At 41.6% G+C, this 13,134-nt stretch overlaps 1 protein-coding gene across 2 annotated transcripts in view; it reads left to right on the top strand.

The window, feature by feature from the left end:
• Positions 1-13,134, top strand: part of LOC113014180 (uncharacterized) — a 30,730-nt gene that overhangs the window by 14,965 nt on the left and 2,631 nt on the right. The window contains exons 20-45 of one of the 2 annotated variants that reach the window (XM_026155540.2): positions 589-629; positions 739-941; positions 1,117-1,297; positions 1,543-1,746; positions 2,476-2,626; positions 2,765-2,835; positions 3,075-3,167; positions 3,373-3,605; positions 4,607-4,787; positions 4,936-5,130; positions 5,487-5,637; positions 5,863-5,978; positions 6,162-6,287; positions 6,514-6,664; positions 6,753-6,925; positions 7,063-7,198; positions 7,358-7,480; positions 7,647-7,684; positions 7,867-7,984; positions 8,088-8,200; positions 8,510-8,711; positions 10,677-10,951; positions 11,028-11,199; positions 11,895-12,046; positions 12,702-12,807; positions 12,889-13,134. The exon at positions 12,889-13,134 is cut by the window's right edge and continues 3 nt beyond it. In XM_026155540.2, the coding sequence (XP_026011325.2) occupies positions 589-629; positions 739-941; positions 1,117-1,297; positions 1,543-1,746; positions 2,476-2,626; positions 2,765-2,835; positions 3,075-3,167; positions 3,373-3,605; positions 4,607-4,787; positions 4,936-5,130; positions 5,487-5,637; positions 5,863-5,978; positions 6,162-6,287; positions 6,514-6,664; positions 6,753-6,925; positions 7,063-7,198; positions 7,358-7,480; positions 7,647-7,684; positions 7,867-7,984; positions 8,088-8,200; positions 8,510-8,711; positions 10,677-10,951; positions 11,028-11,199; positions 11,895-12,046; positions 12,702-12,807; positions 12,889-13,134 (3,951 nt within the window). Of the gene's footprint in view, positions 1-588; positions 630-738; positions 942-1,116; positions 1,298-1,542; positions 1,747-2,475; positions 2,627-2,764; positions 2,836-3,074; positions 3,168-3,372; positions 3,606-4,606; positions 4,788-4,935; positions 5,131-5,486; positions 5,638-5,862; positions 5,979-6,161; positions 6,288-6,513; positions 6,665-6,752; positions 6,926-7,062; positions 7,199-7,357; positions 7,481-7,646; positions 7,685-7,866; positions 7,985-8,084; positions 8,201-8,509; positions 8,712-10,676; positions 10,952-11,027; positions 11,200-11,894; positions 12,047-12,701; positions 12,808-12,888 lie in introns of both variants that reach the window. The other variant, XM_080296309.1, reaches the window with a different exon arrangement.

Raw genomic sequence — 13,134 nt, 5'->3', positions numbered from 1 at the left:
ACCAAAAGCGACTGAATGATAACTTTTTCACAGGATTTACAAATAATCAAAAACTCTTATTTTGTAATAACCATGATGTTGTTATATGAAGATAGTAATAAGACTATTGATGTGTTTGTTAACAAACATGTCTCTATAAAGAGAAATCTAGTAACAGAAAAACATAGAATTCAAATACTGTTGGTAGAAGTCTGTGATGTTGTGACTTGTTGTACTTTTACTTGCTAAATCCAAGCAATCACCTTAACTGTAGGTAAAAGGCTCATCTTACAAATCTCTGCATCCTGTCTTTGCTTTTATTCTGAAAGTTCTTAACAGAAGTATCGATTTCTTTTCCCTTTATTATAATTCTCTTCATTCGTCTTGACATCTTCTATTTAAAAAGTGTCCATATGCCTCCAACATGTGAGATAAATCCAGTAAGTGTTTCTTAAGTGTGTCCCAACAAGCCTTACGTTGACTTTGTGTGGAGGAGGAAAGTTTGGATCATATTTAATAATTTCATCTGTGTGACTCCTAAAGGTTATTGATCAAGTCATGAACAGCAGCTGTATTTTCAGTAATCACATGTCTGATTTCTCCCTTCAGTGAAGAGAAAAAACGATAACCAATCAAAAGAGACAAACACTGTGAGTATGCTTTGTTTCTTTTTCCGCTTCAGTCACAGAAAACAGAGCTTACATTCAAGTCTGGGGAGGATTTCTAATCCCTATATACTAACAGAGGCTCTTCCCACAGGAGGATGCTGTCGAACCAAACGACACAGTGTTGCTCATCGCCGACGAGTGCACGCTCTGTTTCCACTGCAAAAAGAATTTGTTGGAAGGAGAGACACTTTACAAGCCGAAAGACACAGAGGAGTTTTTTTGCTCCATGGCCTGCTTACATGAAAAGCGTTGCGAGATCAAAATACCCATCAAAAAGTGCCACAACTGCTTTCAGTAAGTCTGTATTTTAATTCTCCATTTAAATGAGCAGCGGGGTTAAATGCACAAAAACAAACATTCTACAGATTCAACAGGTTTGTGAATGTGCTAACTTGACATGCTGATCTACAAAAAATTTAATCTCAGTGACTCAGAAATCTCTTTGATCTCTTTGATCTTATTTCTTCAGGGTGATTGCGCGACCTCAAAACATCATCCTGGCTCCGGTGGATGATTCGGGAACTATGAAGGAGTTGTGCAGCGATACATGTCTCTCCTCCGTCACATCCAAAATGAAAAAGGCTGCTACTAAGCCTCCACCAAAAGAGGGACCTAGTTCACAGTGCAGGATGTGTGCCAGATGTTGTTATGTAAGGAAAAGAAATAAAGTAAATTACTCTGAACTCTGTTTTATATGCATTAGGGATTGTAGCGCATTTGTCATGAACTGTTTAAGGATTCTTAGACAACGCTGGAGGCGAGTGTTTGTGACAATTAAAAAAAAAAGCTGCAGAATATCTCCATCCTTTTACTTTAAAACTTGTTATTATTATTATCACGTTCATAATATATTTTTGTAATAACTACTCTTAACACATTCCGTTTCCAACCTTAGTGCAAACTCACGGTGACCCTGAACGGCGTGGTCCACAGACTTTGCAGTGACTCCTGCTTCATGAGCTACCGCAAAGTCAACAACCTGCGCTTGTCTCTCTGCGACATGTGTGACGCCGTCTGCTACAACAAATGTCTCGTGGTCAAGCTGGAGGACGGCAGTAAAGCCCTCTGCAGTGATGAATGTCTGGTCAAGTTTAAAGAGGTGCAGAAATAAAAACAAAACAAAAAAAACCCCAAACACATTATCTCCATATTTGACAAAAAGACTTGAATGTGCCTAAAACAACAAATTCATAGCAGGAATGTGCAAAGTGCAAAGGAAGGACTCCATTTTAACAGGAAGAGATTGCTGGAAGGTGGCTAGTTGAGAGGAAAGAGAACGAGGAGCATGTTTTATTATTCTTAGTTATTAGAACTGTTAATTACTAATCATAATCAAGCAACCATGTCTGTGGTAAAGTAGCTATGTGCAGGTAACATGAGGCCATCTTTTATATATTCCCTTAATGTATTTGTGCTTAATGTAACTCCATCATATAATCCAGACATCCTGTTACTGTGTCAGTATGAGGAAAACGCACAGAAATTATTAAATGTTCATTAAATGTTATTTCAGGACCGGATGTTTGAAAACTAAGGACTTGAGAAATAAAAAGAAATCAGGGCACATTTAACCCATAGAGCATCCGATAATTTAAACGAACTAATAACAGGTCATCACCAGGCTTTGTGTTTCATGTGTTAAGCAAAACATGTGCAGCTTAAATGCAAACAGCAAAGTGTTATAACTTCTGTTAAAGACACTCAGTTCAGTTTTAAAAACCATTATGAGTCTCACCTTCATAAATGTGGAGTAGGCATAATACTTTACAACATATGTCTAAGGTAATGGTGTTCTTCATCTCACATTTTTCATTCGTCATCTTTGCAGAAAGTTGGCACTCGTCAGCTTTGCCCCATGTGCCAGACGTCCCATCAGCTGTCAGACATGATTGAAAATAAAAATGATGAAGGCAGGCTGGAGTTCTTCTGCAGCAACAGGTGTATGATGGTGTACGAGGCCCAGACCTTCACTGTGACGGGTATCTCCAGTCATATTTCAAACTGCAGAGAAAGTGTGCTCTATTGTGCTGTGCTCGCTGAACTTTGCAGTTGGACAGCAGTTTTTAAGCTTTTAGGTGTCAAAAGCAGAAATATTGTTCATGCTTTTGTCCTTATAGACAAGAAAAGCTCTTCATCTGAAGTTTGTGAGGTTAAAGACGCGAAGCCATCTGTAATACATCTCAACTGCGTAAGTTTTATGTAAAAAATGTCTTCTTTAGTAGCCACACCCAGTTTGGATTCAGTGACAGAATAAATGTTATTAACAACTGAATGATAACAGCAATTCATGATTACAATAAATTCTGTTTATTAAATCTCTTTCCAGTACATTACCACTTACGTTAGAGTCCTTACAGTGCTCCACATGTCGGCCTTTGCTATTAACCTTACACAGTTAATCCAAATCTCTCTTGCCTCTTCATCAAGATCAAAACAGAGCCCATCGATGAGGGGTACAGCCAGAGTCTCACAGCCTCAGTTTCTCATCAGGACATCAAGAAGGAGCCAAATGTAGTAAAGGTAAGATACTCAATCATTATCAATCATTTTCCCCTTTACATTATACAGTAACTTCTTTATTATTTCAGTTAGATGTTACTGGACACAATGATGTCATTTATTGTAACTAGAAAAACATAGACAGCACATTAAATCATCTAAATATCCAAGGGATCATTTAAACAGCACTCCACCCGCGCATCGTCTCCTGTTCTGGTTTTTACAGGAGGACTTAAAGATTGGGTCGGTTTTCTCCTTGACCGATGAATCCAAACCTGCAGAGCCCTCGCTCACCAACACGGATGTCCCTGCATCGTGCTCCGCCTGCAAACAGGTCCTCATGGATGGAGAGACAGTTTACCAGAGGAAAAACCACACTGGCACATTCTGCTCCACTTCCTGCCTCCTGAAATGTTACCAAAAGATACCAGTTTGGAGGACGTGCCACTTCTGTCTTCAGTGAGTCTAACAGTCCCAGTCTTTGGTTGCTGGACTGCTCTTGTGAGAGTGATAACTTAAGATTGTCATTTGTACTTAGAAACATATAATTGTTTGTATGTTGTTAAATGTCTCATCCTTATTTAGGTCTGCTAAGGTTCTGGGTGCATTCTCTGTTCACTCCCTTCTGCTGTTAGGTGTACCTTATACACATGTTAAGTTAGGGGTGGCTGTAGCTCAGGTGGCAGAGCAGGTCAGCCACTAATCAGAAGGTCGGTGGTTCGATCCCAGGCTGCCTCCTGCATGCCAAATATCCTTGGGCAAGATACTAACTCCATGTTTGCCTCCTGGTGGTGGTGCCTGCTGGCGCTGTGTGTGAATGACTGAATGTAGTGTAAAGCGCTTTGGGGTCCTTAGGGACTAAGTAAAGCGCTATACAAATGCAGGCCATTTTACCAAGTTCATGGGAAGGTCGCATCTTGTTTTGTGATATATGGTATGGTGGAACACACGCACTCTATATCTGTTCAGTTACAACAGTTGTTTGTCTTAGTTGGGCTGGTTGGAGGCGCCTCGTGCCAGTCATCTTGGGAGTTGCATTCCTTTGCAGATAACATAGTAAAACATTGCTAGGCCTGGCTGAGCAGGTTTCACAGGGCCATATTTTCACACACACACACACACACACACACACACACACACACACACACACACAATAAAAGGGGCGCTACGGGAAGTCCGGCCGAGGTTGACAGGGTTCAAGTGGAAGGAACAGCGCTTGACCGTAGTCGGCTTCCCTCGCGAGTGATCAGACGAAGAGCTCCGTCTTGTGTCTTGTTTTGGTGCTGCTTTGGTTGTCTTATTGTTCCAGCAGGGTTTGTGCTTAGATAAACCCAACAGCTCTAATTATTCTTCTTTTTAGGCTCATTCACAGAATAACTGATGTCCTTTAACTTATTTCAACTTCATCTAAACTTCACTCTATTGAATTTTTTTAATCTTACCGTTCCTCGTTTTCTCAGAGTGATAAGAGAGCCTCAGGACATCCTCGAGGCCCCGCTGGATAACGAGGGGACAAAGAAGGATTTCTGCAGCCAGACTTGCCTGTCCTCCTTCAACTACAAGAAACAAGTGTCCACCAAAATACCCGTGGCTCCTGTCTCATCACACTCACAATGCAGCATGTGCAGCAGATATTGCATTGTAAGAGACCAGGGAACAGTTTCTCTAATCTAATTACACGACACTGCCTGCTATAATAGTTTCATCAGTCGATGATTAAGTTGCAGTTTATTTGTTAGCTGGATTCGTGTGTTCTAAATGAGCCTGACCTCTGTTTATCTTCTTGTAGAGCAAACACGAGATCACGAAAGAGGACGCCATCCACAAGATCTGCAGTGAGCCGTGTTTTCTGCGGTTCTGCGGCATGAACAACATCACAGTCTGTGCGAACTGCCGCGCACACCGTAAAACACCGCTCACGCTCAAGATGGAGGAGGGCGGCAACAAACTTTGCAGTGAAGAGTGCCTGGCCCAATTCAAGCAGGTCTGAAGGATAAAGTTTGCTTTTCCTACTGTTGTGAATGTATTGTGGCAAATATTAAACACATCGGATATGTTAAATAATGAGCCAAAAACCCAGGATTCAGATTGCTTTTGTCACTTAGTGTTAGACAGCTGGGTCTGTATGACATTAAGAAAAGAGGGCATTGCTACACTCATCTGAGGCAGCTTTGGCTGCAAGTTTGCAAGTGTAAGCAGGTTGCAACAAAACTGGATCAAAGGAGGTTCATTTTTCATTTAAGATTTTAGGCAATTTCTAAAAGCAAAATGTTACTTTTTCCTAATCTTCAAAAAATGACACGAGCTGAATTTGAGTCTTTGCTTTTTGTTGTTGCACAGAAAATCCAAACCCCGCAGCCGTGCACAATGTGCCGTAACACTTCTCCGATATCAGACATGGTTGAAAACAAAAGCAGTGAAAATGTTGTGGAGCTCTTCTGCACCAAAAGCTGCGTGTCTGCATTCAAGATCCAGGCTGTCAATTCATCAGGTACGGGACGGATGCTTTGTTCAGCTTCTGTTTGTCTTATTTAGTTCTGTTTGTAACTCAGAAGCTTCAAACTTTCATTGTGTGTTAACTATTTTTTATTTATAAAAGTAAAACCTGGAGATAAAGCATTTTTTAAACTGTATGAAAAGACTTCAAATTCAAAGGTGCAAACATAAATCTGCTCAGTTTCATGCTTTCCTCGATTAAACCTCCCCTTCTCCTCAGCTGCCTCATTGAATTGTGACCACTGTGGTAAGACTGCAGTGCCAACCTGTCACCTTGCCATGTCAGATGCCTCCATCAGAAACTTCTGCACTCTTAAGTGTGGCATGGATTTCAGGGTAATGTATTTAATATATGCTAATAAAACAAAGCCCTCGATTCCCACCCAAAAACATTTAAAAGCACCCAAAGGTGAAATACTTTCTTAACAGCAAGCTTGACTTTAAGATTTTGTTTGTCACATTTCTATCAGAAGTTTTGAACAATGGCTCGCCCATTTCTTTCTTTTGTCTGATTTACAGGAGAGCCAGAATCCAGCAGGAGTCCCCGATCAAAGTCAAAGGGATTTCCTCCATCCACCACCGAAGCTGCTATGCGCCCAGTGTCAAAGCATCGTATTAACTACACCCAAAGTCATCCAGAGAAAGGTACCATTCTCCCGTCCTTTCTTTAAATGTGGAGAACCACAAACAGTGAGGGCTGTGTGGGTTGAAAATTTTGTTGTTTTTTTTCCTCTCTTGATTGTATGCATTGTTAGTTCAACACTGTTTTACACCAGCTGTTAAACTGTCTCTCTGTCACCTGTAAGCTGTTAGAAACATTCATGTTTATGTGGACTGATTTTTATCAAAATATAACCATGTTTGTGTGCAGGAAAAAATATACTTTGCATGTAGTGTGGCCTGTTTTCAAGAATTTAAGAGGGTCAACAGCATCACGGCTACCTGTGAATACTGTAAGAATGAAAGAATCATCAAAGACGTCAAGAGAGTCGGCGGCAAAGACTGCTGCTTCTGCAGCGATGGTAGGGAGAACATGTCAGTGTAGTTTGTTTATGGTCCATTTCACATGATTGGGAAGTTTACTGGAGCCTCATCTTTCTCTTCTCGCAGCCTGCAAGACACTTTTTTGTCAAGAGCTAAAAGGGAAGTGGGGTAAACACTGTCGCTCGTGCAGTTACTGCCAGTCGATATCCAAGAGTCTGGTGACGACACCGGGTGAAGACACGGACATCGAGTTCTGCTCTGAAGCCTGCTGCTCAAAATACAAAATGCTCCTCATCCATGTAAGTGAAGGGTGATGCTCACACTCTGCACAGTCTGTCTGCTGCAGATGAAGGTTCTTTTTCCTTTTACCCTTGAATATAATTTGTAAAAAGACAATTTAATCACCAATTCTTCTCCTAACTGATTTTTTTCTCAGGTGGCAAAATGTGACACCTGCAGTAACAAAGGGAAACTAAAGCAGAGTCTGCCACTGCTGGGAGAGGTCAAATACTTCTGTGGCATGAAGTGTCTCCTGCACTTCTGCAGTAACAAGGTTCAGATGCTCGACGGAGGTATGCACATTTGCTGTTTCATTTGCTCCTGATGGAGCTTCCTGGTTAAGTGAAGGCTATAATTTGTTCTCGAGTCCTGGGTCAGTTACAGGCTTTATAAATCTGTGCTGCAGTTTAATCAGTTACTGGCACCACTGACTGGCTCTCCTCTCTTTCCAGAAGTCTCTTTATCTCCAGTACCTGCAGCACCAGCAGAGTCCTCTCCTGTCATTGGGAATGTTTTATCTTTGGCTAATGCTCTGACCAGGCAGCACAGCGGCCCAGCAGCCTCTCCACAGCTTGGTACACGCACACACACAGACACATTATTTATTAACACATGGTGATATTTCACCCAGGAAATAAACTGAGTAGTAATTGTGGGAAATTGTGATGCTGTGTGTGTTTTGTTTTAGCTGCTCTGACTATAGTTGTTGCCATGTTTTTTCTGGTTATCATTTCTCCACAGGCTCCATCACTGACATTCAAACAAAGGTCATTGGACATGTAAGTCTGCAAAGATGTTTTAATCAATGTGCCTCTATATAAACTTCTGTTTTGATACATTAGAAGTGGCTAAATTTCAGAATGACCTAATAATATGATCTGTGTTACAAATGAAGTTGTCTTTGTCGTCATTTTGATTTGATCGTAGTTGAAGGTGTTTTTGTGACCTGTCTGTTCTTCAGGCCAGCGTTCAGACTGTCCCAAAGGAGCTCAAGAACAAGTCGATCATCTGTACTCCGCTGGTTCATAACAAAGGGGTCTCCTGTACAGAAGAGGCTCTTAACATAGAGACACAAAAAGGTGAAGCACATAAAATGTCTGTTGTGAAACATGAACAGGTACCATCTTTTCAGAATTAACAGTTTTGGTGTTTACTCAATTTTTTCTTTTCTGTTGTTAGAAGACCGTTGTGATCCTAAAGTCGTAGTCCTGCCTGTCCCAGTGCCGGTTTACGTTCCTGTGCCTATGAACATGTACAGCCAGTACACCCCACAGCCGGTGGGCCTGCCCTTACTGGTAAGTAAAACACATCTTTGATCTTAAACAAATATGAGACCATTACTGTAAGATAAATGCTCTCATTCTTTAAAAGTACTTAAATGTTGCTTTGTCATTTCTAGGTTACATATTTTTTAAAAATCCTTGAAGTTTTTTTCTGTTTGAGGAAAAAAACATTTCTGAGTTGTGGTTCATTTAAAAAACGATGATAATTTATTGAAAGCTGTTTGTCCTGCTGCTTTTAACTTTAAGTACATTTGTCATTTGCCGCATTTCAACCTTTTAAACTCAGTAGAAACCCGAGTCTTAAGTCTGTGTTTCCCACAGCTGCCTGTGCCCCTGGTCCTCCCTGTGAACACAGATGGCTCTGAGGCAACGGTGAAATCCACAAAGGAGAGTTTGCATCCTGAAAACTTACAGGGCGAGCTCAACATCAGGCCTGAGATGGAGATAGAGCAGAGCGAGGAAGGGCAGAAGCATGGAAAAATGATAAAAGAGGAAGAAAGACCCAAGCCTTCATCCCTGGAGGGTAAGAATTGTTTTTAATTACATGAAATAATTACAGAGTTATATTTTTACAGGGACAGGACGACCTGTAGTACTCGGGTAAGAAAAGTTAGTTTCCATCATTTATGGACACATGAACCAAACTGAGCCAAACAACTGTTTGTGTCATTGTTATGATCTCATCAGTCATTTATGACTTAATGTTTCGGTTTACTCGGGATGGACGTGACAGTCACAGCGGTGTCAAAGATCCTGTGTCACCATAGAGGGCTGATTAGTGATGTTTCCTGTAAACAAACACACCTTAGTATTACCTGTTAATAATGTTAATACACAGGTTACTATTAGCTTCAACAACACTTACATACAGTGTGTTTTTCGGGTTAGTAATAATAACAGCTGGCTCTACTCCATTTAGCTGCAGTTGTTGAACTTGCTGGTTTTACTGCTTTGAGCTGTCAGAATGTGCTTTGTAAAAGATCTTGGATTATAGGTGCTGTGTTCCTGTAATAAGTGCTAGAGATGGCACGATACCACTTTTTTATGTCCGATACCGATACCGATATCATAAATTTGGATATCTGCCGATACCGATATGAATCCGATATAGTGTTTTTTTAATCAACAAAACTGTTTTTTAAAATATCTTGCTGCATTTTGCAAGTCTGCAAGTTCATACTCAAGTTTAAAACAACAACTACACTAAAGCTATTCTGTTATACCTGTATACAAAAAAAATATTTCATAGTTCAGCAATACTGATCAATCTAATAAACTTAGACCTACACCATCCTCCCTATTCTGGTATTTTAAAGAGTACTTAGCGTAAATATTAAGCAACCTAACTAATAGGGTTCCAACTCCCAGCAACAACAAACATAAATAAATAAAAAATAAGGAACCACCCCTCACGCGCCACCTCATGATGCTTAATCGACGTAATCAACCTTAATTTGATGCAGTGTGAAAAAAAATGCACAGAAATCAATTATTTTTCAAGAAATATTAAATAGATTCAACATCTTTCTTCAACAAAATTGCAGACTGCACAGATGGTACCTTCCCAAAGTAAAAAGTACTATAGCTTACTAGGATATATATTAGACTTAATAGTTACTATATACAGTAATGGACTTCTATTCATTTTACATCAAATTAAAACTTTGGGTGTCAGATAATTATTTATTAAAAGCTCGACATTTTAAATGAGAATAAGAAAGAAAAGTACGTCTTTGTGCCCCCTTTTCCCTGTTCATGCCCTATCGGCCCCCCTGGCTAAACTTTGCTAGATCCGCCCCTGCACAGTTACCAGCGTCAGCTACGTAGAAAAAGATCCTGGTGTAGAAAGAAATATTAAATAAATTCTAACAACAGCTTATCAAGCTTAAACGTGCTGCTGTTGTTCAGCCGCTGGTTTCCTCTTTCTGGTGCAAAGTGGGCCAAAAACAAACAAGAGAGACGGACTCGCGACAGAAAAGCCGATCAGCTGATCATTTAAGCAGTTTCACGATTGAAGTAGCAGCAAGAGAGAGAGAGAGGCAGTCGCTTGTTAAGCTTAACGTGGGAATGCTTTACAAACATTCAGAGATGGACTTACACACTTGCTTTACTTCTCTCGGGGATAACTTTGTCGGAGATGAAATGCCGGGTTGCTAGCGAAGCTCCAAATGCTATCCAGACCACCAACAGGTCCGGCATGCCACAGCTGCTCTATCACGTGATGCATACTGCTCCGACTGCTAACGTTCTGAGGTGAGTTACGGTGTGTTGCAAGTTTTGCGAGGTGCTTTCATGATATTTAATGGATCGGATTACATTTTTTATTTTTCTCCGATATCCGATCCAGTAATTTAGGTCAGTATCGGACCGATACGTAATATCGGATCGGTCCATCTCTAATAAGTGCACATATTTTTTTTCTCTAATAATAAAAAATATCAAGGATAAAAGAACTGTTTCTCTCTCTTGTTTTTTTCATTATTTTCAGACCACACCAGGAGCTGCAGCAGTGACTTGCGTACAGATTTTAAGCCCACATTTGACAACCAGGAGGATTTCTTTGATACCAGCGCCGGGCCGGTCACTCAGCCGCGAGGCCACAAAACCTCCCCTCCAGTTTCAGATGAGGACATGCCCAGCAGTCCTCTTCCTGACCCCCCACCTCTTTCTCCTCCTTCAGCTCTGGAAACTCCTCAGAGATCACCCGTCGCTCCTCCTGCTCCAATTTTAGTACCACAAACTTTGGACAAAGACAAGAACAAGGTAAGAAACCAGCTGAGCTGGTTAGAAGCTGCGTGATGTTTCCTTTCTGTGGTTTTGACTCTTCTGTGTGTCTCAGGATTGTAACCTGGAGCAGCTTTCAAAGAAAGATGAGCAAGACGCTCCTAAAACAGACTTTACTCAACCAGTGTGTTCAAAGCAAAACACACTCAAGAGTCAATGTGGAGTTGATGCCTGGAAGAGATGGATCAAGTGGAGAGAGTCGCAAACCAACCCGGAGCCCGTTTCTTGTATGTTTTGTAACATTTTTTTACTTGTCTGTAAGCTTTAGATTTTTTCCCTCTTAGAAGTGAGTTTAAAAAAATTCAGGTGGAAAAATCCCAGCAAACACTACTATAGTCATAAACATGCTGTTTTCTGCTTTGTTCGTGCATATGTGCAGGTAGAGGATGGAGCTTTTTCTAACTTTTAAGAACTTCATGCTGCTGTTTGAAAATTTCCCCATTTTTCCTGTGAAGAAGTAACTACACCCTCTACATTGTAGAATCTAGCAGGAATAAATTTCTCTTAAGGTCCTGTCACAGCATTTCAGTTCAGTTGAGGTCTGGACTTTGTGACTTTATTCATTCTGAGCCATCTTGCTGTGCTTGGGATCATTGTCCTGTTCCATGATTCAGTTTGGGCCTCACGTTTGACTCAAAGCCAAATACTTTGGTACACAGAGGAGTCCATGGTCGACTCAGTGACTGCACGATGCCCAGGTCCTGTAGCTGGAAAACAAGGTCAAGTTTGACCTTCGTATAGAGACCATAAAATCCATAGTCCTGTGAGAAACCTTTGTTTTTCCATTCTGAGACAATTCATAAAAAAAGAGCAGATGAATACAATTTGAGTGTAACTTTATTTTTTTTGTATTTTGTCTCATGAAGGCAATGATGTCAAAGCTAATCCACTAAAACCTTTTCGTGACTCTTTCATCTGTTAGCTCATGCACTGACGCTGAAGGCGGACCTCCTTCGTTGCTCTGTGGCTGAACTGAGCGACTGCCTGCTTTGCTTCATCAGGGAGGTGAAACAGTCCGATGGAGAGCCGTACTCCCCCGGCAGGCTGTTCTACCTCTGCCTCAGCATTCAGCTGGTAAGACTAGAAATGACAATATATACATTTATAATTATTGACAAATGGGCTGCCTGATCCTGCTGGTTCTTTTTAACTTGGCTCTCTGGCTCCTTCTCTGGGTGGCTCTTGCTTCCGAGATTGATGGGGGTCCAGGAGTGTGGGGCTCGGGTGGGTTCCTTTTGGGGCTGCTGGTGGTCTTGCGCTTTTGGCCATGGTGCCTGGGTTGTGCTGGCCAGCGCCCTTCTTGGACTTTTGGGTCTGTTTGCTGTCCCTCGGCTTCTGTGGCGTTCTGGGCCCTTCTCTCACTTATTACGTCTGCTGGCTGGCTTAAACTATATCTTCATGCTGGCTTTAGACACTAGTGTGCATGTTTTTCACACAGCACGCTGGTGTTCTCGGCTGGGGATTCTGGGCTTCATGACGTTTGTGTTCTGGTGATTTGGGCGGAGTCGATGGAGGTGGACTTGTTTTTACAGCACAAGCTTCCACATTGATGATAAGATTTAGAGGTTGGGTGAGTGTCATGGGGCTTTCATGCTGCTCCGTGGGCACAGTGATCCAACACTCAGCGATTGTTTACTTTTTCTGTTAATTTCTCACCCACCTGTTTGTCATAACCATATCCTGTGTTTAGTGTTTAATGAGCCATATTGGTTTTTGTCTTTCTCTGTAGTTTTTGGTTCAGAACGGTCGGCTGGAGAACATATTCAGTGATCTCATCTACGACAGGTTTTCCACTGAGTTGACCAAGATCCTTAAACCTTCAGTCACAGGTGGAGGTAAATTATCTTCAGCACCTTAGTTTTTTCCTGTCTTTGATATTTTGATCACGATCATCAGCTGCCTGCTGTTTTTGGCAGGTTGTGTCCTGTCCTGTGTGGAGGAGCAGTTTCTGTGGGACTGTAAACAGCTGGGGGCGTACTCCCCCACTGTCCTGCTCAACACGCTGCTCTTCTTCTTCTGCAAGTACTTTGGTTTCACCACAGTCGAGCAGCACCGCCGGCTGTCCTTTGCAAACATCACACTCTGCACCAAAACCAGCAAGAGCAACACCAAGACCACCTTCCTACGCTTCCACCCACCTACTTGTACAAACCAGGAAGAGT

Source organism: Astatotilapia calliptera, chromosome 22 (assembly GCF_964374335.1).
Source record: "Astatotilapia calliptera chromosome 22, fAstCal68.1, whole genome shotgun sequence".
In the NCBI taxonomy this organism is placed as follows: Eukaryota; Metazoa; Chordata; class Actinopteri; order Cichliformes; family Cichlidae; genus Astatotilapia; species Astatotilapia calliptera.
The sequence above is the reverse complement of the archived record's forward strand: the minus strand, read 5'-3'. Positions and strand labels throughout refer to the sequence as shown.